The 25,508-nt window shown below is 35.7% G+C and overlaps 3 protein-coding genes and 1 long non-coding RNA gene across 6 annotated transcripts; 2 read left to right on the top strand and 2 right to left on the bottom strand.

Moving 5' to 3' along the window:
- Window positions 1-4,263: 4,263 nt before the first annotated feature.
- Window positions 4,264-16,157, bottom strand: LOC136800157 (nuclear receptor subfamily 2 group C member 1-like). 3 transcript variants are annotated; one of them, XM_067056769.1, is made up of 4 exons: window positions 15,906-16,157; window positions 9,258-9,673; window positions 7,051-7,968; window positions 4,264-4,971 (listed from the first exon to the last, which is right to left on the bottom strand). In XM_067056769.1, exons 1-4 carry the CDS (start codon window positions 16,013-16,015, stop codon window positions 4,700-4,702), a joined length of 1,716 nt encoding a protein of 571 aa, XP_066912870.1. In that variant the 5' UTR covers window positions 16,016-16,157; the 3' UTR covers window positions 4,264-4,699. The 3 variants fall into 3 exon arrangements, with proteins under 3 accessions (XP_066912870.1, XP_066912871.1, XP_066912873.1); XM_067056770.1 differs by lacking the exon at window positions 15,906-16,157 and adding an exon at window positions 10,934-11,056; XM_067056772.1 differs by lacking the exon at window positions 15,906-16,157 and adding an exon at window positions 9,834-10,069.
- Window positions 16,158-16,565: 408 nt separating this feature from the next.
- Window positions 16,566-24,601, bottom strand: LOC136800156 (uncharacterized). Its single transcript, XR_010845677.1, has 4 exons — window positions 24,518-24,601; window positions 24,388-24,424; window positions 17,001-17,047; window positions 16,566-16,694 (listed from the first exon to the last, which is right to left on the bottom strand). It is a non-coding gene; the product is annotated as an uncharacterized lncRNA (long non-coding RNA).
- Window positions 19,180-20,319, top strand: LOC136800054 (uncharacterized). The gene is made up of 2 exons (XM_067056671.1): window positions 19,180-19,491; window positions 19,896-20,319. Exons 1-2 carry the CDS (start codon window positions 19,330-19,332, stop codon window positions 20,220-20,222), a joined length of 489 nt encoding a protein of 162 aa, XP_066912772.1. The 5' UTR covers window positions 19,180-19,329; the 3' UTR covers window positions 20,223-20,319.
- LOC136800155 (divalent metal cation transporter MntH-like) lies at window positions 22,159-25,257 on the top strand. The gene is made up of 5 exons (XM_067056768.1): window positions 22,159-22,585; window positions 22,786-22,914; window positions 23,105-23,329; window positions 23,640-24,268; window positions 24,535-25,257. The coding sequence occupies exons 1-5, from the start codon at window positions 22,312-22,314 to the stop codon at window positions 24,880-24,882; spliced, it is 1,605 nt and encodes a 534-aa protein (XP_066912869.1). The 5' UTR covers window positions 22,159-22,311; the 3' UTR covers window positions 24,883-25,257.
- Window positions 25,258-25,508: the final 251 nt, after the last annotated feature.

Here is a 25,508-nt window from a genome sequence, read left to right as displayed (position 1 = left end):
ATCAGTGGGAACCAATCAGTCTGGATATGATGTACGATAACAGTCTTGATGTATATGGATGATGGTCCAAAACTGTTCAAAAAGAAAAACAAATATGATTCTTATTAACAAAAAGTACAATCATTAGGCATGGCTTGGAGTAATACCTTTAAGGGAACATTTTTTGGCAAAAACTTAATTTGGCAAACAAAACGTCTGAGGGATCTCACTGGGTGCAAGAAATTGAAATTCAAAACTGAGCTGGATAAATATCTTTTTAAAGTTCCCGACAAGCCACTCGTGACTGGCTACACTATGATGAGACGAGCTGAAACAAACAGCATCATCAATATGAAAATTTACATCGGTCCTCACAGGATGGATGCGTAAAGATATTACGAAACAAGCTCAAGGTAACTCAAGGTAACAACTAAAGTCAGCAAAAATTTTTATCTTTGTGAGAACGAATTTTGGTGAATGAATATATTTTAAATTTTGACAAGAACTTATTTTGGCGGATGGCCAGGCAAATCTTCCCTTTCTATCACCTTTTTTTAATGATTGACGGCAAGAATCAATTTTGGTTAGAACTGAAATTGGTGAATTTCAAGTTTTTGCTACCTCAAGTAAAAAATTTTTCTCCATTTCGACCAGACGATCTCAATCAAACGGAATTGAAATTCGATTGTCGAACGCAATTGAATCTCAATCCAACGACCGAATTCTAGGTAATATTTGATTCGTTTGATTGAGATTTTTGTTCGAGTCATTGAATCGAATGCAATCGAACCCAATAGAATCTCAATCGAACAAGGTTGATGGAATTTAATGATATGTTTATCGTAATGACGATCTTCAGAATTCGATGCGGCCAAGTTTTCATTATTCATTATTCATTATTTTAGGGAGATACCGTAAGTTGGTCTAATGAAATGTCGACATCCCTCTTCTAATTTCGACATCCTTCTTTAGAGATAGGAATGATAGGAAGGTCGGAATCACTGATGGACTCCTCAACTGATTGCTTGGCAAAAAAATAAGTTTCAATCAGCGATTCCGACCTTCCTATCATTCATATCTTTAAATAAGGATGTCGAAATTAGAAGACGGATGTCGACATTAGACCAACTTACGGTAATTCTCAATAAGTTGCGAGCAAAAAAATTATCTCCATAATTATAAAAATCAAAGAAGCGCACTTTTGGTAGATGAGATGGTAGGGCCGTACGGGTTCGTTTTTAAACGGATATTTGCCGGACCGTTTGTTTTGATCTTTCAAAATCTTGACAGTTACATCAATATGCCTTTTTACCAGTCTTTAAAAATATAAATAAAAGTAATCACGGAAAAGGACGCGAAAAAAAAGACATAAGTGTGAGAACAGAGTAATCAAACTCGTTAGAAAAAGTTCCATTAGAAGTCATAAAAAATCAACCTGAATAAATGCAATCGAAATCCCAGAGAACTTCATAATTCCCCAAACAACATTACATTACTATGTCAAACTCCCATTACATAAATTTTACAATTACGTCAGAGTAGACTACGCTCGCCACCGAAGAGGTTTATTTGGAAAGGGTAATTACATTTTATTGTTCGCTTCTTTTTTAAAGATTGGCCGGGTTGGAAAAGTATGAATTTCTTTGTACATATTTTACCTACCCCAAATATTTAGGAGGCTGAGTTTTAAACAAATGGTCAAGTTGAAACGAACGATAAATGTATCAAAGTCTGTTTTATTTACCCCCTGGTGACTTAACAAAAGAGACTTAACTCGATGTCACAATCCAATTATTGAAAGTTTGTGTCGGCCTTTTAATAATGAGCGAGACATACGTTCTCTGATTACGCAATTTTCATATTGACATTTTCGAGGCATTTTGATGTAACTGCTTGATGAAGCGCCAAAATAACAAAATAATGGCAACTTGGCGCGGCAGTTTTTTTGACATGCGGGCGGCTTACGACGGTAAACATAACATTAAATTCCATCGGCCTAATATTCGATTGAGATTCGATTGCGTTCAACAATCTAATTTTAATCGTTCGCTTGCGTTCGATCTGGCTCAATCATCGGTTCTGTTCGATTGAGATCGTCTGGTTTCGAGTATCAACCGACCGACCCTATTATTGGCAGACGGAAGTAATAGATAGAATAGCTGTTTTCCAAAATCAAAGCATACGCCAGACAACCCGATAGTGACCTGCGCTGCATTTTTTGTAAGTGAAATTGCCTGATTCTTACCCCTCCTACCTAGCCCTTAATTTGAGAATGTCTTGTTGCAAAAGGCCAATCAATTTTAATCGTTCGATTGCGTTCGATCTGGTTCAATTGGCTCGATCATCGGTTCCGTTTGATTGAGATCCGTCTGGTTTTGAGTATCGACCGACCGACCGACCGACCGACGTAATCGATAGAATAGCTGTTTTCAAAATAAAAGCAGACGCCAAACGACCCAATAGTGACCTGCGCTGCACTTTTTGTATAAGTGGAATTGCCTGATTCTTACCCTACCTAGCCCTTAATTTGAGAATTAACCTTGCAGATTTTTTGTATTTCCAAGAGTGTCTTGTTGCAAAAGGCCAATATTCTTATGATACTACTGGAGCACACAATAGAGATTTACCTTTATGAATGGCAGCAGCAGTCAGTGACAGCAAAATCTTGATTTATCCTTTTTACTTCTCAGTCTTTGAGAGAAAAAGAGCTCACGTTGAACACTCCACGTTGAGTTGAAGATAGTCTATGTAGGTGGTAGACTATACGAAATACAGACAATAACAAGATACGGTCTTCAGCCATATATCAACATATGGCTTTGCTCGGCTTTGCTAGAGGATAGATAATTGTATGCTAGCCGACAGACAACATTGACTATGACGATCCCTGTCGATCCCTTTACATTATAGCGCTGAGTTTAGCCTGGAAAATATATGTACTCTCTCGGAACACCGCCTAATTGCTTTGCGTAACTAACTAACAAACGTACGGGCACTGTGCAGATGAAAGGCCCACTACGCTGCGCTGCTGGGCCAAAAAGAAACATCACCAAAAGTTCAGACCAAACTCCCCAATTTCATTAAAGGATCATCACTGTCTCAACTTGATTTTAGTTTCCTTTCATCTACAAAATATTACTCCAATCGAAAATCTGAAAATTTTCTTCGCTTACCGATTCACGTTGAAATGCAAGACGATGCTCTCTATATAGCGTGCTAAAGGCTCACGACAAAAACCCCTTAACAAAATCAGTACTTACGCGATGACCTCATCATGAAGTTTAAACAAAACTCGGAAAAGAAAAAAATTGACAAACCATTTGAAAATAACCGTGAAAACTTTGAAATAGTAGAGGGCATTTTGTAAAATCGCTCGACTGTTTTGTTAGAAGCACTTGTTATACATTTTTGGAAAGCTAAGGGGTAGGGGAATCGAAATTAATATGTTTCCAATTTTTTTTCGGACACTTTGGTGTGATTTTCGGACAAATATGACGGTCTCAGGCAAAAATCATGGGTTAAAAAATTAATGAAAATTTTAGCTCGAGAAAACGGAGACCTGTTGTATATTTTTGGAAAGCTCTCAAAAAATTAGGATTAGAGATATATTGCAAGTATAAGTGATTTCAGTACCTAACTCGAGATATTGAGCTTCAAAAAGCGCAAAAACTGGACAAAATAGCTGTTTCTGGCTGAAAAACACGGTTTTCAAGGGTTAATATCTCGAGTTAGGTACAGAAATCACCTATACTTGCAATATATCTCTAATCTTATTTTTTTGAGAGCTTTCCAAAAATATACAACAGGTCTCCGTTTTCTCGAGCTAAAATTTTCATTAATTTTTAACCCTATGATTTTTGCCTGAGACCGTCATATTTGTCCGAAAATCACACCAAAGTGTCCGAAAAAAATTGGAAACATATTAATTTCGATTCCCCTACCCCTTAGCTTTCCAAAAATGTATAACAAGTGCTTCTAACAAAACAGTCAAGCGATTCCAAAAAATCGAACAAAATTCCCCCTACTAAAAAGGGGTGTAAAGACCTTTCAAATAACTGCTTATATTTTTCATTTTAGCTGAGTTGCCAAGTATATTGTACATATTTCAACTTAATATATTAAAAGATTTTTTTACAATCACCTTCAGCCGTAAATTTCAAAACCCCTTTAAAAAGTTCCAATATACATACTACAAACCCCCAAAAAATCTCAGAAATCCCAAAAATCGCCGTAAATGTACGACTCATTACACTAGAAACAAAATATTTGAAACTTTTGATGGTATATGTTTTAAAAGTTTTGATAGATTTGATTTGATAATATATAATCATATAATATACAAATAACACACTAAATTTTTACAATAATAATAATATCCCAAAATTATGTTTTGAAAATTTCGTTTTTAACATAGTAAAACAGAAAAAAAATTTTCAACAGCTAATTCGCTCTCTATGGGTTTCCAACCCATCAAGTTTTTCTAAAAATGAAAAACTCAATCTTTTGTCCCATTTAGTGCCAAACACAGGAAAACTTCTGGATTAATACTAATCCTCAAGTATATCTTGGCATAACGCATAACGCAGAACCCTGTATATCTTGTCTGAGGATCAAAGTTGGTTTTATTTTATTCATAGTTTAGTTTTTTGTTTTTTGCTATTTTACTATTATATATTTGCTATTGCAGTTGCCAGCCAAAACGTGGATTAATATTCTCCGCTCAATCTTTCTCTGCATTCAAAACCTTTTGTATGATGTACTCAATAGAGGTCTGTCTCAATATGGGTACAAAGAAAGTATCAGTCACTTCAACTTTACGTATCGTGTTCACACATTCTAAAACTTTAAACATACGTTGTTGATTCAAGTTCATCTTATCAATATCCATCGAGTCTTTTTGATTCTGATTATTTTCGAAAAGATCTTCCAATAATTGTCGTGAGTGTGCGCATGTGCGGCGGGTGAATTCTCGGTCCCCAAGGCCAGGGATTTCTGAAAATAAATAAAGGGAGATATATTATGGAGTGGGAGTCACGCAAAGTTTCAGACTCATTATATAATCATTGAAGTAAAATTATCCCTGAAAAGATTGAAAGTTTATCAGTTATTAGAGATTCGCGTTTTCTTTTCTTTTTTGAGAAATTTTACTTTTCCCCCTTTGGATATGACTCAAGAGCAGCCAACGACGGATATTTCTCAAATATCTGTACTATTTTTCCAGGATAGAGATTTTAAGGAGAAAATCCAGGAACAATTTGCTTAGGGAACAGATATGAAAATCTAGGAGGGTGTGAATTTTATCAAAAGGACAAGCACCAATTTCATTAAAATATCTGTTCGGAAAATCCAGGAGCGTTTAAAAAAAGAACACATCAAATTTTCCAGCAGAACTCTGTTGCATTAGCAAAATCCAGGAGTAATCATGAAAAAGAACACATATATTTTTCCAGTAAGAACATTTTGGGAAGCAAAAACAGAAAAAAATTACTTTATTTCCAGGATCAATTTGTATAAAACACATGCATTTTTCCAAGAGCCCGAATTTCCTCATCGAACAGATATTTTTTCCAGGAGCTAAAATTTTCTCAAATAACAGATGTACTTTTCCAGGAAGCAAAAGTCAAAATAACAGATGTTTTTTCCAGACCTGGGAACGCTTCTGAACAGTTATTTTGTGTTTTCTAGCCGGTGGCTGCTCTTGATGACTTCGAGTAGAATAGCAAGTAAAACTTCAATCTCGCTCTTTAAGAGATCTGGCCTTTTTGGGTGAGAAGGCTATCAGGGTTATCAGTGTTCACAGTTTAAGTTTTCAAAATCTCCAGTACATAAGACTGTGTTTCGAGTGAGCATGGAGAATAAAATGCTTGAAAGTGAAGCCCGCAGACCTAGTGGAAATGAATGGGGATTTCTCACTGTTCAAAAGGAAGTCAAGAAAAAGACTTAGGTCGATTTCGTGAAATTTCAAGCCCATGTTGAACTCACGAATTTCGTTACTTCATTTTATTCTTGTATTCTTTTCATCATTAAATCCGTTGAACTCGGTATATATAAGCACATGAAGTGTCTCGTGAGCTCGTTTCCTACTGTTTCTGTTGTATTGTTTGTGACTTGCGTGCACTGATGAGCTTACAGCTTAAAATGACGTTTTCTTTTCACAATGTAAACGGTGAATTAATTAAGTCTGTCGTGAATATGTCATGATGGAAAATTAAGAACGAAAAGGGATTCCCTGACTTCCCAAAACAAAAGGTGGTTACGATGCAGACATCTATTTTCCAGTCTTTCTTAAATCTAAATTACAGTAAATACTTTCTAAATTAATAGAGGTAAAAAAAGCATTTCAATTTTCTCTGGGAGCCAGGAAAATGGACTAGACCGTAAAAAATTGGTTCCCTTAGGTGGCCATTCAACGTAATAAATTTTTTGATAGAAATTCAAAATCCAAAGTAGTTTCCTTGTAGTTTCTGAATAGCGCTCTCTCCAGTGGAATAGTAAAATTTAATCTAGCTAAAATAGCTGTGGTGAGACTCTCTGTTAGTTTATAGTGATCATTGTGAACTCAACTAGCTTTCTGAGACATCAGAAATATACAACCCTTCTCACAGACCCGGTGGGACCCCTTCCTTCTCGAAAAATTGGCCAAAATATCTTCCCCAGTGGAAAATTATACTCCATTTTTTCCAAAGATTTTCAAAAAATGAAAAATCCCATTTCCCCCAATGAACAAGTGGGCCAAATTTCAGCCGAAACCTAATCAAATCTCAAGCCTACCCCCAAAGTTTCAGCCATGTTTTGGAGCTAAAACTCATGACCACGCCCATATAAATGAAAACTTTCAAAAAATAAAAAAGACACCCCCAGATATTCAGTCAAGTAACAAGTGTGCTAAATTTCAGCCAAATCCGACCATCTTTAAAGTCTCAAGCCTGCCCCCAAAGTTTTCGGACAGACATATATACATTGTCAAATTCTAGCTCAACTGAAATTGAGAATTCTACTATGTCTGTGAGAAAGGGGTGTAGAAATGGGTGCACACGTCTTTCTCACAACTATCAAAGAATGAAATCTTACCCGGATCAAAAAGAGCGATAATCTTCATGCAATTATAAATCTCCGTCGATATTTTGCATTCCACGAATCCATTCATTATCACATCTTTCAATTTCAAGAACGTGCTCCATGGTAGATGTGTGTTGGTTTGATCAGAGTGTGGTTCATGACCAGTGTTCGCCAAAAACAACATTGTTGATATCGGAAACATTGGTGAAGATTGTGCCATACCAAGGATGAATAAAGAATGCCATTTATTTAACAGTAATGTAAATTGGTCTACTTTGCAGAGTTTTTGAAAAGGTTCTAACGTTTGTACCCAGTCTAGAGTGGCGAATAATAATCGAGTTGAAATTTCGTATAAATAGCCGACATCAGTTGTGGAAATTGAAGGAGCCTCAAGGACAAAGTTTTTGTTTTTGGACATAGTCGACATATCCAGGGTCCACCCATTATGTTTAGGTGTGAAACCGTTACGAAAAGGTAAGGACGTTGCACGGTTATATGGGTGGAATCGTCCATGTGCTAGACTGAGCACTTCTGGTGGTTTTTCCGTATAGGCCGGGTAAGAGGTGTGAGATGACGGGGGTGTTTCGTCTGAACATTCCGATTTGATGGTTCCTATTTCTGAATACTGCATCAAGTTCTCATCACTATCTATCGAAATCGGTTTCCGTTGGCAACTTTGAGCTAAATTCAAAAGCGCCCTTCCACCCTCTTCATCCACCCTGTCTATGACAACATTTAGAAGGGCGTTATCTTTTTCACTGGATGTGGAAGATGTTTTGTTTGTTAACGAATCTGATCGTTTGTCGTCATCGCTCTCGTCGGAACTCGTTCGATAATCGAGACCGATGGTTTTGTTTCGGTTCACTTTGTCGTCAATACTCGGTACCGAGAGTTGCGTCAATACCAATGGCTTGCGTTCACATTGTACAGCTAATAAGCAAGGGAAGAAAATTTTGAAAGACATGTTTTTAAGAAGAATTTTAAGGACAGATAAGACCGTTTTTAACGTCAGATTTCAGAAGCGACCAAGAAAAAGCCCATTTGACAGCTCTACTATGTATTGAATACTCTAGAGAAAGAAGATTCTCTACAAGATATTAAACCCATTTGACTAAATAAGTGAGTAAAGTGAGAACATATAATGTTAGTAACACTCGTTCCCAAAAACCCCAATCATAATAGGATTAGCCAAATCTTAGCCAAATTTTACGGCTTCTTATGAAAAAAAGATATCTCAATCTTCCAGGAAAAAAGAGGAGTTCCGAGAGACTTTCCAAAACTTGAATTCGAAGAGAAGTGATGTCATTGAACTGATTGGATTTTCATGAGAAACTTATTTTGATTGGATGAAAAGGACAATAGGGAAAGGTTAAACAAAAGAAATTGTTATCAGATATTTTGATAGTCAGTTATGTGAGACACTGGTATACAGTATAACTTTTATTTGTCCCTGTAAAAAAAACCACTAACGCAATCATTAAAATAGAGGAGAAAAAGACTTTCGAGAAATTCTAATCGGGTTTGCATATAATTCTTTAGATTATGATACCATCTTTGGAGTTTTTTTTGACATTTGATTTGTATTGAGACAGGACAATTAATGAATTTCTGACCTTGGCTCGATGTCATGCAGAAATTTAAAAAATAACACAACCTCGATAAGCTTTAAGAACGTCTATTTTTAAAAACATTGATTATCAATGCTGAGTCTTTTATCTTCGCTCTCTGTTAAAAAAATTCACGTGACAGCATGTTAATATTTATAATTAATTTGATATTTGGTAAAGTTTCCTGATATTTTTTTCAAACTGGGTCAAATTTTGTGCAACCTTATTCCTACAGTAGGGAGTCCTTAACTAATCGAGCTTAAGATTCATCATCCTGCCAACTAAGTCCAAGAAAATAACATTCAAATTTTAGTCAACAATTTGCTGTTAAATATTTTGAAATTTCTACGTACCCTAAAGACTCTGCGGAGTTTTCTTTCCCAAAAGAGCCTAGAAAAAGTGAGAATGTATGATGTGTGTATTGCAGGTGTTTGGGTTTTGTTTCTTGATAAGCAAATTTTGTTTCTTATCTTTGACCTTAAAATAATATGATTCCTAAATGCAAGCGAAATATCAAAAAGCAATGGGTCGAAAATAAAGATAATATTCACCCTGGGTTTTTACTAAAAAAAGTTTTCTCATCAAAATAAAGAAAGAAAACTCAAGACAAACCTTCTTTCCTCATCCCAACTTTCAAACATTTTCTCAGTCGGCAAGCTTTGCATCTAGTTCGTTGATCTTTATGTACCGGACATTTTCCATACGCCGGACAGACATATTTCACATCTTTTCGGACACTTCTTCGAAAGAAATTCTTACACCCCTCACAAGAATAAACTTTATAGTGTCTGCCTGTAGACCGATCACTGCAGATGGCGCATAGTCTTTCTTCTGATAGCTCTGAAGACTTGTCACTGTTACTCACTCGTTCGTTGACAATGAGAGGTGGAGGTAGACACACTACAGGGGAGTCTTCCATTGAACTGCTAGGCTGCTTCTTGTAATCACCAGGGTATTGTTGACTTCCAACACTGACGTGACTGGATGCCGTTGGGAAATAATCGTAGCTTGTGATTGCAGCTGAATGCCTGAAGAAAAAGTACAATTTCAATAAAACTTTATTCATTGGGCTAGGTCAACTTGCCCTTAAAACCCTCCGAACTGTCTTCATTCCCAACCTTCTTGGTTTTGAAGAGAAAAACCTTTTTTATCTTGTAAGTTGTTTATAAATTGATGAAGTCAACGAACTTTTATACATGTGTAACGTCTGTCTTTTCACTTTTCATCTCAATATTTTTGATTCATAACCTCCGACTACAACTTTTGTCTTGCGACATATTCATTCCATTTCGTAACTGTAGATGGAACGGACCAATCAGAGAGCGTCTTTAAAACGAGTTAGCCAGTAGCAAGTCCTCATTTCTGTCTTTCACAATGTCATGTATCAAATCCCCATGTTTGAGTGACCTCGTTTTCGATATTTTATCAGAAAGTCAAATTATGAGAAAAACTACCAACGCAGTTTCGAGCTATTGTTGAAGGATACTGTTTCATAACCAAAGACGGGGGTTCAATCTCTTTCATTTGACCTTTTAAACATAAGGGACGTCCCGAATAATAATATTGGTTATGGGGTCAAATTTTTGCGCAAAAATCGACGTCATTAAGATGCATAACGCTTAGAATGATCTGACCCAACTTCGATAGACAACGGTTAAGAAGTATGGCGTGACAAGCCACCCCTTGAGTCACGCAAGCTTTCCCTCTACTCAAAGCTTTACAACATGAGTAGGAATGATAAAAAACAATCATAAGAGAAAGAAAAATATATATCATATAATAAAGTTCACTTGATATGCTTTTATAATAAAGAGTTTGAACTTTTGTTTTAAGTTTTAGAAAAAAATTAAAATTGGTATTACGTTACAGTTGCATATCATCGAAATTCTTTTGCTGATTGCATAGAGGGAAAGAGTAAAGAGAGCCCAAACCTTTTCATGTATAAAACTGATGATGAGTATTTTTTTGTATAGAATATCAGAGTGAGTATTCAGATTCACATGGAGTTAAACACCATTCTAGAACTCTAGAGGACCCAAAAAGTATCACTGAAATATGAACAATTCAAGTCACGACTGCATACCGTACAACAGATTTGATTTGAATTTATAAACAGAAAAATACGACTACATAGTTACATCCCTGCATCTCATTCTAGGTACAATTTTGCAAAAACAACGAAGCTCAAAAAATAAGATCAAGATAAGAACAACAAGAGGCTGAAATTAAGAAGAGCTGAACCTCAACTAAAATGGTTCTTATAAAAAAGAGTGGACAGAAATTTTTACCTCGAATTTTTCACATGGTTGACCATACTTATCATCGTCCAAAAGAATTGTCAAAGAATATACCAAGTTTAAAAATATCAAAAATCAAATCTTTTGATTCACTCCTCTATAAATAGATTTTCCAAAATATCGAACAAAAATAATTCCAAAATTTCACCGCGCGGTAGTAAGACATGGGTCAAAAGAAAGAAAACAAAACACGAAATTATAAAAAGAAGCAATGTTCGAAGATAAAGCTCATCTTGGGGACGAACGGGAAGAAATTGTATGCAACGTTTTCACCGGTGTTTTACCGTTCAAACAGCCATCGCGCATGCGTCGACACTATTTCAAAGAAGTCTTCAGATAATTTGACGCTTATTTGAGGAAATAATGACCCCTTTATAAAGCCTCATTTTGAACAATTTCCATATTTAAATGAAATATTTTCGACGGGAGATTTGAAGAACGCTTCGCAATTATTGTTTGATAATCTTTTCAGATCATCAGTATAAACGCGATCATAGTAGCAAACTCTGTTTCTTGCTCAAGATCGGTATAATAAAAACCGGCGCCTTGCTATAAACAATGAAGAAAGGTTGATTTTCATTTTCAGAAACATCGCAAACAATTGCGCGAAGCTATTTTTATTATTCTTGAAATTAGTTAACGCCCTCCTTTTATCGGCCTTATACCCCATTGTTACAACACCCTCTACCTGCCTTAGTGGAAAAATCCTTAAAAATAAAAGTTCGAAAAAATCGGTCGGCCGGAGAACATTTTGAAATTTATGACGATTATGATTTTGAAAGGTTTGGATTTTAGGGTATATTTCTTACCAAGTACGTAATGTTAGCTTGGGTAATAGTCTTAACAGTCTTTCTAAAGATTACGGAATGTGTTCTTGCTTAAAGTTAAATAACTGGAAGGAGAACAAAAAAGATTCAAGCAAGGGTACTATCCTTCCTGACCGACGGGCGTGTCCCACTGAGGTTCGAAAAATGGAACCTACGTGAGACTCGTTTTTATGGTACTGAAATTTCAAAATGTTCTCTAACTTTTCCACTTTACCTAAAATCTTCCATATCTTCCCCAAATTCCCCTAAGAGGGACTAATTTTCTATCTTGGTGTTTTCCTACCTAGGAAACATGCAGGTGAAAAAGGCACCCTGTCCATCAGCACATCCCCGTACTTCTTTTGCGCAAGTACCCCCACTTGGGCATTTTCCTCAAAGACTTGTTTGAGCAAATCCAATTAAAAAGCCATAGCAACTTTATGGGTTTACAAAGTGGACATGTACAAAGTTAGAGACTTTTTTGAAAGCCAAACATAGGGGATACATGTTGTCAGTGGAATGGAAAGTATGCACTTAATCAATATGCTACTCGCCTCACGAGAAGGGTTTGAATGCTCTCTCTCGCACCGGAAGGTCAACTCTCAAATCCTATCGCGTTTGACACGCATCGTCATTCAACGGATGCGATCATGTCACGAACTATTGATGAGTGCGACAAAAGAAAAAATGGGGGAAACTTTGAAGTTATAAAATTGACTGAAATTTTTGATTTTAATTTAATCTTGCTAAATTTACTTTGTGTTCCAAAAATAATTTCACTTAAGTTAAGACAGATTGTGATCTTACTCGTTTTTACATTTACACTAACGGGATACTAATAGAAGAAAGAGATCAAGGTTTTTGTTTTTCAACAACGCCGACGGCTGGCGGTAAAGACAGTTTAATAAAAAAGCTTTTTTGAAAAAGAATTTAGTAGAAGTGGCCACAGGTGAACCACCATGGTCAAACGAGCAATTATCAAAAGATAAGTTAGTAAATCAACAATGATAAGAAATGTATAGATGGCGTGATATGAAAAATTGATAAAAAGTAACTTTGTTATAAAGTTCAAAAGAAAGATATAATTCTGAACGGTTGAACACAACAATTTGCCTGAGTTGTGAAAATGGAAAGAATAAAAGAGTGAGAGCAATAGAAAGTAAAATTGGGAAAAATGTTGAACACATGAAATTCGTGACATAAAAATAATCAAAGATTCGTTTATAATATTAAAAGCAGATTTTGAAAGATTGAAACAAAGCAAACAGGCGTTGAATGGTCACGCTAGCTTTGACGTGCGCACGAAATCGATCGCTTGCAGTGAACGCGCGCAGAAGGTGATTCCCTCAGGTGGGTCAACAACACAAAAGAAACAATAGCTGAACAGTGTGTGAGATTAAAGACTTGATGCTTTTCGTTCGTTTTTTTTGTTTCGCTATCATTAGGGGAAAACAAATTTGAAACAAAATACACGATTTTACTTATTCCCGTATTAAACAGTGACATGAAAAAACGAAAAGTTTCGTGCTGCATGCTCATAATCGTTTTTCATTGTGTTTATGTCAAAAAGTTTTTCAATTTATTTCTTCAAGGCTTAAATTTTTCTGCTAAATTTTCGTGATCAGGTTGTTTTTCACACATTATTATACCCCCATAAGCTTAAAAATTGATTTCGCGCCATTTTTAGGTAGTTTTTTGATTTTCTCGCCAAAACAACACGACCAAAGAAGCCTTGAACCAATTCTCTTCAAATCTGTTGTAGCTCCATCTAACACCCGTTATACTTTCATCGAAAATGATGAAGACCATCCAAAAATTAGTAAGTCTGCGACCGCGGTAAGAGGCGATCCAATGACTCCTCTTTCAATACCAGAAGGTAGGGGAAGGCACCTCTCCTCCCTGGATTACTCTAATTACCATCGCTTCTTCTCTTTAATTGCTGAGCATCAAGCAGAGATGTATCATGCACCTTTTTGGAGTCTTTGCGGTATGAGCCCAGGACCTTCCGCACCGCTTCCGAATGCTATGACTCCTTTTCACTACTGACCGGATACCAGTCAAAACTTACATCAGCCAAAACTGCGTTCTTCCAGAAAAATAGGGATGTGGATATTTTTTGGTGTTTCAAATGTAATTCAATCGACGAATGTAATGATCACTAGTTTTTTTGGCTTTTAGGAGGGGTGTTTAAAAGAAGGAAACGCTTATTCGAAGTAAATATGAAGGAAGAAATATGTACACACTATAATATATACACAGAATGATTTGATATCAAAATGAACAGTGAAAAAGAAGGCCCACCAAAGTTCAAAATTTACAAATCTTCCAGGATGATTTAATAATCGAGCCAAATCGATAATTTGTGGTCAAACTGTGTAAACGGGACTTGGTATCGGATGGCTGGTAGGGAAGGTCATTGGTGAAAATGTACTGTGGTCATGAAGAGTTAAAATGTGGGGAGAACATTTTGAATAAATTTCTAACAAGAAAAGAAATCGAAAATATTTTGAAAACAAGATGTTCAGGAGGTTGACAGCACAAGTTTGCCATACGACACACGAAAATCCAATTATTTTTCAATTTTTTTTTGTATTTGTATATTTCGTTTGGCGTGACTTGAAAAATATGAAATTTCTTTTTGAAACACTTGTGCCTAAAGAATGACACGCGATTTTGTGATAAATCTTTCCCAGCTTGCATTGCACGAGACAAAAGGTGTGCAAAATAATCTCCCCTCCTTCTCTTATCAGTCTGTGAATTCCACCATCATAATATCCATATCTACGTAACATTTAAAGACAGTACTAAGTACTGTTGCAGAACCTAGACCAAATTCAACCCATTTTTGGAACCAAAAACATGCAAAGAACACCTACTTTTGATTCAGATTTGAAATTTCCAAACCTCAAAGCAAATGATAGCTTGTATTCTGAACTTATTTTTACCGTCAGATATCAGACGGCCAAGATTTTCGGGTTTAATCACCGCACTCGGTATCCAACAACATTCGCCATTTAATTTTCACAACACCAATCAAAACAAACGGTGAAAATTAAAAACAAAGTGAAATGTAAACTTTGGGTAAAAATTAAATTCTTCCAATTCAAAGATAGGCTGATTAACTTTGCAATTTATGAACCTACGTATCTCATGTTAAGATTTATATCACCGAAATGATCCGCATAGAATCGGTTTTTTTCCCATTGGGTCGTGTCAAGGAGAGAAACCTTTTCTAAGTCTCCAAGATCTATCGGAATTGCTTTTTAAATAAGTAGTTTCAGGTATTTTTGGGGCAGTATCTATTTGCATTTCATATGCTCTTCAGTCCAAACGCCAGAAGACGAGAACCCGCTTAAAATTGCAATACGGTGGATCGAATTAAAAAGTTCTTCAATATAACGATACTATAGAAACACCCCATGTCACATGTGAGACCCTACCCTGTAAAAAATACTTCAACATTTGAAAAAATAAACGAAGAAGTTTCAATCCCTTGGAATTTCATTAAAAGTTTTTTTCTAATCCTTTAGCTGTAAACAATAGAATCCACTCCCACTAAACACAAAACATTTGTTTACCATCCTCTTTGACATTTAATTCCTTCATTTTATCTCTACTGATTAAATAATCATAACCAATCAAGAGACAGGGGTGTATAGGTTCGCAGTTGCCAGCTATTTAACAAAGCCTTATAACACGTTGACAGGCAAGTAACTCAATAAGTTGCAAAATTTATAAAATCATAATATTCAAGTAAAACCACCTAAATAACCATGTGAAAGAAATAAAATCTACAGACACATATACTTTGCTGTAAATAAAAGATGACATGGAAAAGAGTAGAGATTCTTCGTAACAATGATGGTGGGCGAAGAAAGGTTCATTAAAAATCATTACCAATACGCCCCATTGCACGCCCATTCTTATTACTTGGAAAACAACCAATAGAATCTTCGCGTACCGGTAAAAAGATATACTAGGGTGATTATTAAAAGGCGAAAGTTTCTCCATTGTAAACAATTTCTTATGACAACTTCCTTATGGGATTGGAAGGTAGGTGTAGGAGTAGTCAACAATAAAACACACTTTAGAATTCCGACCGACCCCTTTATCTACTCTGGTCAGCAACTCCTCCAAAAGAAAAAAGACAAGCATACCTTTGAAAATAAGTAGTGAGCTGTTGTTGTAATTGATGACTTTGACGCAGATACTGAAACCAACAATCATGTTTCATGACCCAAGTTGCCGTCTTGAAGTAGTTTTCCATACTCAATAAGACTTTTCTCGCTCTGAAACAAAATTTCAAACGTTTTCATATAAGACAACTTTTAACTCTCGAGTGTTATTAAAAGCTGTTCCTCTACTCGTTATATAGTTCAGAAGTACAACGGAACAGAGATAATAAAGTTAAGCAATCGAGGAAGTAGCTCTCTTTTTATACGAGTCAGGGAATCATCTTGACGCATGCAACACGAACATTGAGGGGAAGGGAATCACCATTATGGCATGATAGAATAGCAGGGAATCTCGTGAAGATTATTTTAAACAGTCGCGCTTTTGAGAAACGAAAAACGAAAGGAGTAAACGATGCACGCTATTTGACGACACGAATTTCACTGTCTTCTACTATGCGTCGAAAAGATTGAATAGAAAAGACGTTTTATTTCCTTTGGCACAGGATTTTCGCTTGATCCTATTTGTTTTGTTAAGGTGGCGGATCGGAAAAAAAAGTCACGATGAAAATCGTTTCTATCTTTTTTACCAAGGAAAAACAAAAATTCACGAAATTTATTGAATGTTAAGAGAAAAAAGGATACCATAACCGACCTGCTCCTCATGGCTCCACATAAAGGATTCTCGAACACAATCTTCAGGGAATTAGTTGGTCTTTTTCCTGGATCTTCTTAACATTTCATGAAGGTTTTTGAGTTTTTCCAAAAAAAAATCTAAAAAATTGAGGAATTTTTTTAATTACAGTAATCTAAGATAAAAGCGTAGGTACAATCGATTTGATAGCTACAAAAATACTAATGATCAGGGTGCGGGGGAAGAGAGTCTATATTTAAGAATACACCGCATGAGATCCTGAACGAGCAATGCATTTAAACCAACAAAAAAGCGAAGTATCCTAACTATTATTTCAAGGTATCAGTAAGATCGTTCTATAAATTTTCTCCAAAGTCAAGCCCGATCAAATTATACCTTTCATACATTTCAACTAAAATAAACCTTATAGAATGTAATAATTTTACCCATTCAACGACTCAAAATAGTCAACCAGAAGAAGCGGGATGAAAACCTGAAAAAGGAAAAGTTTAGAATTAGTTTATTATCATATCATTATCAGCAGTACTTTCGGTCTAGATTTTATTTCATCAGCAGAATTGAAAGGTTAATATGTAAATCCTCCAGTGATAAAGCGCCTTTTACATAGGAGTAAAGAATCAACACTGTCTGCATTTTCAAACTGTTTTAATCGCAAATCTTCAAACTATTTATTTTACGCAAGTCAATTAAAATACCAACATTATCTTTCGTGCACGATTTTACTTTCAATTTCAAAGATTTTTTTGGTCACTTGAAATTAGGTTAAGTAAAAGAAAGTTTCTCATTGTTTTTAACCTAAATTAACCAAATCTGTTCCAAAAGAATTGCCAGTCAGTACTATTTTTCAAACATTTTTCTTCTTCATTCGTCATCTTCATTTTCAAAATTAAAAAAGCTTATATCAAACTGCTCAAAATTACCTTTCCAGCGAGGTATTGCTTTTAACTATATCTTTCCACCTCCAGATGAATTTAAAAAAAAAGTACGGGCAGTCAATTTCTATGAGCCAGACTTTAAAGTAAAATGACAATGGATAAATAGTGGGGTTGTCTAGCATGATTTAAAGGAAAAAAATAGATCCAGCTGAAACTTTCTCCAGACCTTCTCTATAGGATGGTTATGCCTCAGGAAAAAATCCCCTAAAATCCCACTGGTGGAGCATCCTTTTTTTGGGACATTTCTTTTTTCTCCAGCCAAAACCTTAAGGGCAAAATTTTTTGAAAATTTCAAACTCATTTTCAGACATTATCAAGTATACCATTCGAAAGCTCTCGAAAAACTATATAGAAGACTTTTAAACGGGTATAGCCAATTTCATTACCTAACTCAAGATAATTCACGCAGAAGATGCTATATATGGTCAATTTTAGACCAAAATGTGGCGAAAAGTGGAACTTGCGCATGAAATCTCTCGAGTTAGGTAAGGAAATCGGCTATAACCGTTTAAAAGTCTTCTATATTAGTTTTTCGAGAGCTTTCGATTGGTATACTTGATAATGTCTAAAAATGAGTTTGAAATTTTCAAAAAATTTCGCCCTTAGGATTTTGCCTGGAGAAAATAGAAATGTCCCAAAAAAGGAATGTTCCACCAGTGGGATTTTAGGGGATTTTTTCCTGAGATATAAGCATCCTATAGAGAAGGTCTGGAGAAAGTTTCAGCTAGATCTTATTTTTTTCCTACAAACAGCCTGTATTTTTGTAACAGGACCACACTAAAAATCTGGCGGACTTGGTGGAGAAGGCTAATAAAGCAATTTTTTCCAGGAGTGAGCTAAATTGAAGGGTGTGAGCTATCCGAATCCTTTAAATAGTATTGATGCTGAAGATACTATACCCAACCTCTTTATCGCGGACAGCACATTTCAATATTCAGTCTCCTTGGATTATGTCCTTGACAGCGAGGAACATCTTGGCGAAAAATTGTCAGTATTTATTTTAGTCAAGAAAAATTTAAATAGTCAAAAACTTTCACAATCGAGTGTCAAATCAACCTAAGAGAAAATTTTACTCCGACTTTACTCGTTAAGCTAATCATTTAATTTGGTATTCATACGATGCTTGTGGTTTTTAGTTCAAAAACTTGAAGCCGCAGAAATGACGTTAGTCTGGCAGTGTTTTCTTACAAAATATACATTTCATCAATGAATAGTGAAATAGGACAAACACTCACGCGATTAAAATGTTTCACAGGTGAAAAATGGCCAAACAAAACACACACATGATTATCCACTTATCAAATACATAGAGAGAGAGACAATGTTTCCATCAAACGCGGCTAGACTGTTACTGACGTCTGTCTACAGTCGTCAAACGATTTTCGCATATTGAAAAAATCTTAAAAAATATTTCACTCTGACCTCCAGGAAATAAGCGAAATAGTTTTCCAGAGAGTGTGAGTGGAAGGGAAACACGAGGGAATCACCTTAAATACCATTTGTATCTATTCCAAAGATACTTGGAAAAGTAGAACACTGTTCCAAAAGCAATATACTATTTCGGAATCACTCAATCATTTAATCTATCGATTTACGTCAGTCGTCAGCCCCATTTAGCAGTTTTCTAAAAATATACTTGGTAACCCTTGGTAATCCTTGGATATTTTTGTCTTTGTATGAGAAGGTCTAAATGGTAAAGGCGAGAATTCGAAATGATTTGACGTTTTAAAGTGAAAAATATTTGACGTCAATTTGAAAATTTCAAAAAAGTTGTTCAGAAAAATAATTGCTTTTCATTCCATCTTTGCCATGTTGTGTAATGTTCGCCGCTGCAGCTTTCGACGCTTTTCGTGACCAAGTCGACAAAATAATCCATACAAATAAGATGGCTGACATACCAAATGCAGAAATCTTAAAAACTATACAAGAACTTCAAAAAGAAGCGGCCAAGTTCAAAGAAGCTTACCAAGATGAACTGAAGGTTTGTTCCCAAACCCATTTTTATCATAGATTTATGCTCAAGGTTCGTTATCACCTGGAGTGTTACTTCAAGTGATCAGTGACCCAAGAGGTATCTTACTCAATGGTCGATTTGAGCAGTGCTCGAACTCGCAGCCTTAGAATGAAGATTTAAGCACATCAACCGCTAGAGTATTTTTCATCTGTTGTCCCGCAACTCTTTTTTCTTGAAATAATTTCGCAGAAGACAACCAAATACACGAAATCAGCGAGCTCTTAAATCCAACCAAGTTTAAACCTGTTCGTTAATATGTCTGTGATCCCAAGTACTGTCTTGACAAAACGAGTTATAGAGACGACAGAGAAAATAATGATCTGTAAATTGACTTTCAAGTAACTTCATTCAACTTTACATTTGATTTACAGGAAAAAGAGGCGATGGCACAGAGACTGGCAGAGTTGGAGAGCTCCAACGAAAAGAAAATCACTAAGATCAAATTATTGGGTGAAAAACAAAAGAAACTTTTATCATTGGTCGAAACGTTGAGAAGCAACAACACGAGACCGTCATGTCAAATCGTGACAAGTCAACGTCGTACGGCACGAATCACGGCGATTGACGACATGAAGGAAATCTTAAAACAAACCATCATAGATACTGATCCGCAACAATTCCCGGCACCAGCACTGGCACCAGCACCAGCGGTGAATTTCAAATCATCAGCGGTGCGACGTCAAACGAATGCATGGTGATTTACTTAATTGTCACAATTAAAAATATTTTCATGACAATAGTAACATTTTTGAAACTTTAATTATCGATCATTGCAATCCATTTTCTTCACTTCACTTTTTATATTTACTGGAACGAGTACCCGTCATTATAGATTCGCATTTTAAAGTAGTATCCGTATTCATCGATGAATTTATTTTTATTCCTTCGGTGCTTCTTTGTCACGTGATACTTAGTATAAGGGCAGAAAGAATATTGAGATTACACCTTTTTTATAAGAACATCCAAAAATTGAGTTTTTAGCCTAAAAATGTTCTTAACATGTTCTACATTGAGTTTGCTCGTGCTGGAAATGTTCATGACGTACAAATAAGATGAAGAAACTGTTGTCAAAATATAAATAAGAAAAAAAAAAAAACAAAAAAAAATAAAAATGTGTTTTTGTCATTTTGACTTATTCACAGTGTGATTGCTGTTCTTAATGATTTTTTCAAATTTTGACATGGAAAAAAAGTCAGTTTTTTTCAAATAACTTTCGAACTACATTTTCAAATTTAATGTATGATAGCTAAAAATTCAAGTTAGAACATTCTCTATACTATAAAAAAAGAATGAATAAAACATTTAAATCCTGAAGCTCACAATATCTCGACCAACCTGTTTACTTTTTTTTGGTGCACCTATAGTATTTACTTTAATATTTTGGTTAGCTTGGTGTTATGTTAGTTTGTATATGTATAGTATTGGTGTTGACATTTCTTTTCCGCACTCTTGTTATCTAGACGACCATACTATGTTTTATAAACTACAATCATCTGCAAAAATTCATGAGACTGGTGAGTTCCCCTCCCCCCTAAGGCAATGTTGGTTGAATCCGAGTATTTTCCGTAGCCAAAATTACGTCCCACCAAGGCAACATTGATTGGGGGAGCGGGGGGCCCGAATGAGCCAAAATGTCTCATTATTTTTGCAGCTGATTGTAGGTAAGGTTATTTTCGTTTGAGTCTACGAATTAGAAAATAATTTTATCAATTTTGAAAAATGAATAATTCGTTCAGGAGGTGCATCTATTGCTGGAGCGGGACAAGAAGTTTTTTGAATGTTTTTGCAATATACTCCATCCTACAAATTCAAAGCTTCTCTTTCTTTTCATGGGACAAAATCAGAGGGAAAATCTAAAAACAAACTCGGGGACTTTCAGTAAATTATAGCCATTTCCATTATTTATGGAAGCTGCTTTAGGCAGTCGGGCGTAAAAAGCCGGACGCGTTTTTTTATTGAAGGACATTTTTACAAACATTTCTGAAATCGATTCTGGGCAACCACCAACATAAAAGAGAGTCTTTGATAGCATCAAAAACCAGATCAAATTTCGCGTCAATTGACCGACGGATTCTATATGAGCTTGCAAGGGTGCCCAACTAATACAAAGGGGGTGTCCCCTTTTATCCCCACTGGCTGAAATCCTACCGGGCCTGTGAGAAGGGGGTGTAATACAAAAATTTGAAAAGTCACTTTTTATCTGCGATGTGATGATGAACAATTTAAGTAAGGTTAATGCAAGGCTAATTTTCCAACGTAAACAAAGAAGAAATTAAGATAAATCGAAATCAAATAGATTACAGCAAACAGCTGGTTATCTATCTCAGTCAAAAAACCGGTTTTCCTGTTTATTTTCAACTCCGACGGGCCTGAAAATTGGCAAGATATGAGGAAAGCTGAGCCCCAGCCAAAATTTACTAGTTCTTTAAGAAATTTGTGAATGTTTAGTGGATAATTTGTCAAAACTGATTGTTGTGTACTTTTACACTCTGTTTTTAATTTTATTTAAAAGTTTATTCGTCAAGTAAACATAAACAGTCTTAAACTTTAAACATGAGATGTTGTGTTTTGATAACACGATCTGATACGTCTGATAAATAAGAAGTCATTAGTACAAATTGACAAGACGGTTGAAAAGATGTACTACTCGAGTTATGATAATATATGATAGATATATCATGTATATGCAAGCTGACAAAACAATAACAAATTTACCTCGAAATTGGATATATGTCCCCTAAAAATGATACTGCGGCGGAGAAGTACTTATGAAGTGGCGATTGAAATATGGAAAACAATAAAAATGAGCGCAATTTTACAGAGGGTCAACAGCTTTTACAGACTAAAAACTGCAACAGAGGGGAGAGTCATACACGCAGCAAAATGAGGAATAACAAGATTTTCAAAGAGATTGTGAGCCTTCTATACTGGACCATGTTGGCGGCTTGTACAGTGGGGCCCGGAACCGTAGTCACTTGCGCAAGGGCCGGTGCTGAATTTGATTTGAACTTGATTTGGGCGTTGATTTTCGCTTCCATTCTCTCATATACTTTGCAGGAAGGTAAAGAATTTGAGCATGGACAAAAATGATAAACGTTATTTAACCTAAACACGTTTCTTTTACATCATCTATTCTATTCAATTTAGGGTGGAGTAATAACCATGCCAACCTCTTAGCTTTCGTTACACTCGGAACATTGACAAGTTACTTGTTAACTTTGCTAACTTTTATCTGTACGTAATATCATTATCCACCTTTAGGTACAGCAAGACTGACAATAAAAAGTGGTAAAAGCCTTGGTCAATGTCTTCAAGCAAAATATAAACATGGTCGACTGATATGGGGCGTGGGCGTTATTTGCTGGGTGGTGGCGGTCTGTGTATTTCTTGGTAAGTTGCCTCAAAAAGGTTTAGTCACCTCGGTTTAAAGCTCATTCGATTGACAAAAAGGCAAAAAGTCATTGCACTATTTCAATTATTTATTTCAATTCATTTTTCTCCAGTTCCCGATTTGTTCTGTTCTTGTTCAATTCCTCAGCCTGTCTAAAAGCTGCTGATTTTCTTTTCTTTCATACTATAGGAAACACTTTTTATTCATGCAACAACTGGGCAGGTGGCATGTCCGCCATCTACGCACTACCCGGTGCTGGAAATACGGTCGGACTACGTGTTGGTGCTTGTTTTGGGTATGGTTTCATTGTCATCGCAATTTCATTGGCTGATAAAACGGATTCACTTGGAGTAGGACTTGGTGTAGTTATGATTGCCATGGTGATATTATTCCTGGTAGTTGTCGTTAAACTAGGTAAATTTTATTATCTCATGTTACAAGCCTTGAGAAGAGATTATAATTCAAAACAGCTAATTGGAAGACACTTTTTGTCCTTTAACTATTATTCTTTGCCAAATCATGACTCATAGATTAATTATGTATGTGCAGTAAACAATAACCTTCTAGCAAGTTAAACCTTGATGCTTGTTTCCCCTCGAAATCTTATTACTTACTAACACACTTTCCGTGGTGAAGCATAAACAATTACGACATACATGGAAAACATGGTTCTTAATTTTGATGACAAAAATTCTTTCTATACCACATTATTTCATTTCCATAGGTTTAGATGGTGCACGATTCGCTAAAGGATTGCTGCCGATCAGTATGCCAGCAGGATCCACCAACATTGTTTTAAGCTTGGTAGGAACAACTGCTATCGGCTTCAACCTATTCTTAGGTGGACAGATGGCAGAAGGGAAAACGCTTCCACAAGCACAAAGAGGGATTGCATTTTCAACAGTAATGACTCTGATTGTGTCAGTGCTAATCATGATTGTTGGAGATGGTACAGAGTTACAGAAAGGGTTATTCACCATCGCCAACTTGTCTGGTACTGTAGAAAATCTGACTGGAGGTGCTGGTCTTTGGATATTTTGTCTGGGCTTCATTGCAGCCGCTTTAAGTTCCATGTTAGTGTGCCCGTTAGGATCAGTGATGACTTGTGAAAGCGTTTTCAATATTTATGCGGAAAATGACGAGCAGTCGGCAATGGAGTATAAGAGCACTGGAGAGAAGGAACAGGATCAAGGTACAAAAGAAGGGGAGCAAGTTATTCAAATCCAAAGTGAAGGTCAAGAAAGATTGTTTCCCAAGAAATATGCACGTGCTTTGATGGTCATAATGGTATCCGTAGCTGTGATTGTGAACGCTGCAAATGCACCACCTGTTAAAGTCATCTTGGTCGCTCAAGTAAGGCTTTTTCTTATTTTCTAAACTAATTTTGACACAAGGAATACGTACTGATAGCTTCTAAGATCTTAATAAGGCCATCAGGTGTTAAATTTTGAAAATAATAAAAACCTACTTACTTGAAAACGTTCTCCAACAACTGATTTGTGCGTCAATCTGAAGTAAGAAATAAGCTGGAAAATTATCTTATCTACACTAAACAACTGAAGTTTATATAATGTTCATGGATTTTATCATTAATTGAAGTACCTTTGAATCTAATTTAGGTGTTCAATGGTTGTCTTCTCCCCTTCTTTTCTATCTGTCTATTGATCTGTTTGAACGATCCACAATTCATGGCATCTGCTCCACAAAAAGGATGGTCCAATTGCTTCCTCACTACTGCTGTCATTATAACTTTGTTCCTGACCGCAAATTCCATGATTCAAAACCTCTTCGGATGGACTACAACTAATGGTCATATCTTGAAATCCACATTTGACACCATCAAATTTAGTTTTTCTGGAGTGATTGCGGTGGCGATTATGCTTTGTTTGTTTTTGTGTACTAGTCTAGGAAAGAATGTTTGCAAAAGTTTAAATTGCTTTAATCGTGTAGAAGACCTAAGAACATAAAAGATGATGATGGTGAATTTTATTAGTAACACTATAGAACCCCCTCTAATATATCTATACATGACAAAAGAAATACAAATTATCCTCGACTCTGGTAGTCATTAAAACCTACAATGGCGCAAAGAGCGACAAATACCACGAGCGAAAAACCCACGTGTCCGGAAAAAGTAGAACAGATTTTATTTAAAGTATAATCATCAGAACTCATTATTTTACTTGAATTCAGAACAATTGAACTAATGGTATGGAATTTCTTTGTCGAATCGATAAATACTAAAAGTATTTTTGTTTACTTAAATTTTGTTCCAATATTTCCCCTAACCCTATAGACACACAAAGATAGAATTTTAAGAAAGAAATCCTTAATTTTTAAAATTGCATTTTCGATTTTCATTTTTAAGCTCAATGGCCTATACTTTAGACGTAAACAATAAGAGTCATAGGAAAAATATCTAGCTCATTCATAAATTCTCTAGATAAATACAAAAATATACAAAAAACAAATATAAACCTTCCTTTTTGATGACCATCCCACCCTTTTTTCGGGAAATGTACGTACCCTAGTAAAACATTTTTCAGCGCTGGCATTTAGTTAAATTTTCAGTGAAATAAGTCTTTTGAGAGTC

The sequence above is a fragment of the Clytia hemisphaerica genome, unplaced genomic scaffold (genome assembly GCF_902728285.1).
Source record: "Clytia hemisphaerica strain Z4C2 unplaced genomic scaffold, Clytia hemisphaerica genome assembly, whole genome shotgun sequence".
NCBI lineage: Eukaryota > Metazoa > Cnidaria > Hydrozoa > Leptothecata > Clytiidae > Clytia > Clytia hemisphaerica.
The sequence above is the reverse complement of the archived record's forward strand: the minus strand, read 5'-3'. Positions and strand labels throughout refer to the sequence as shown.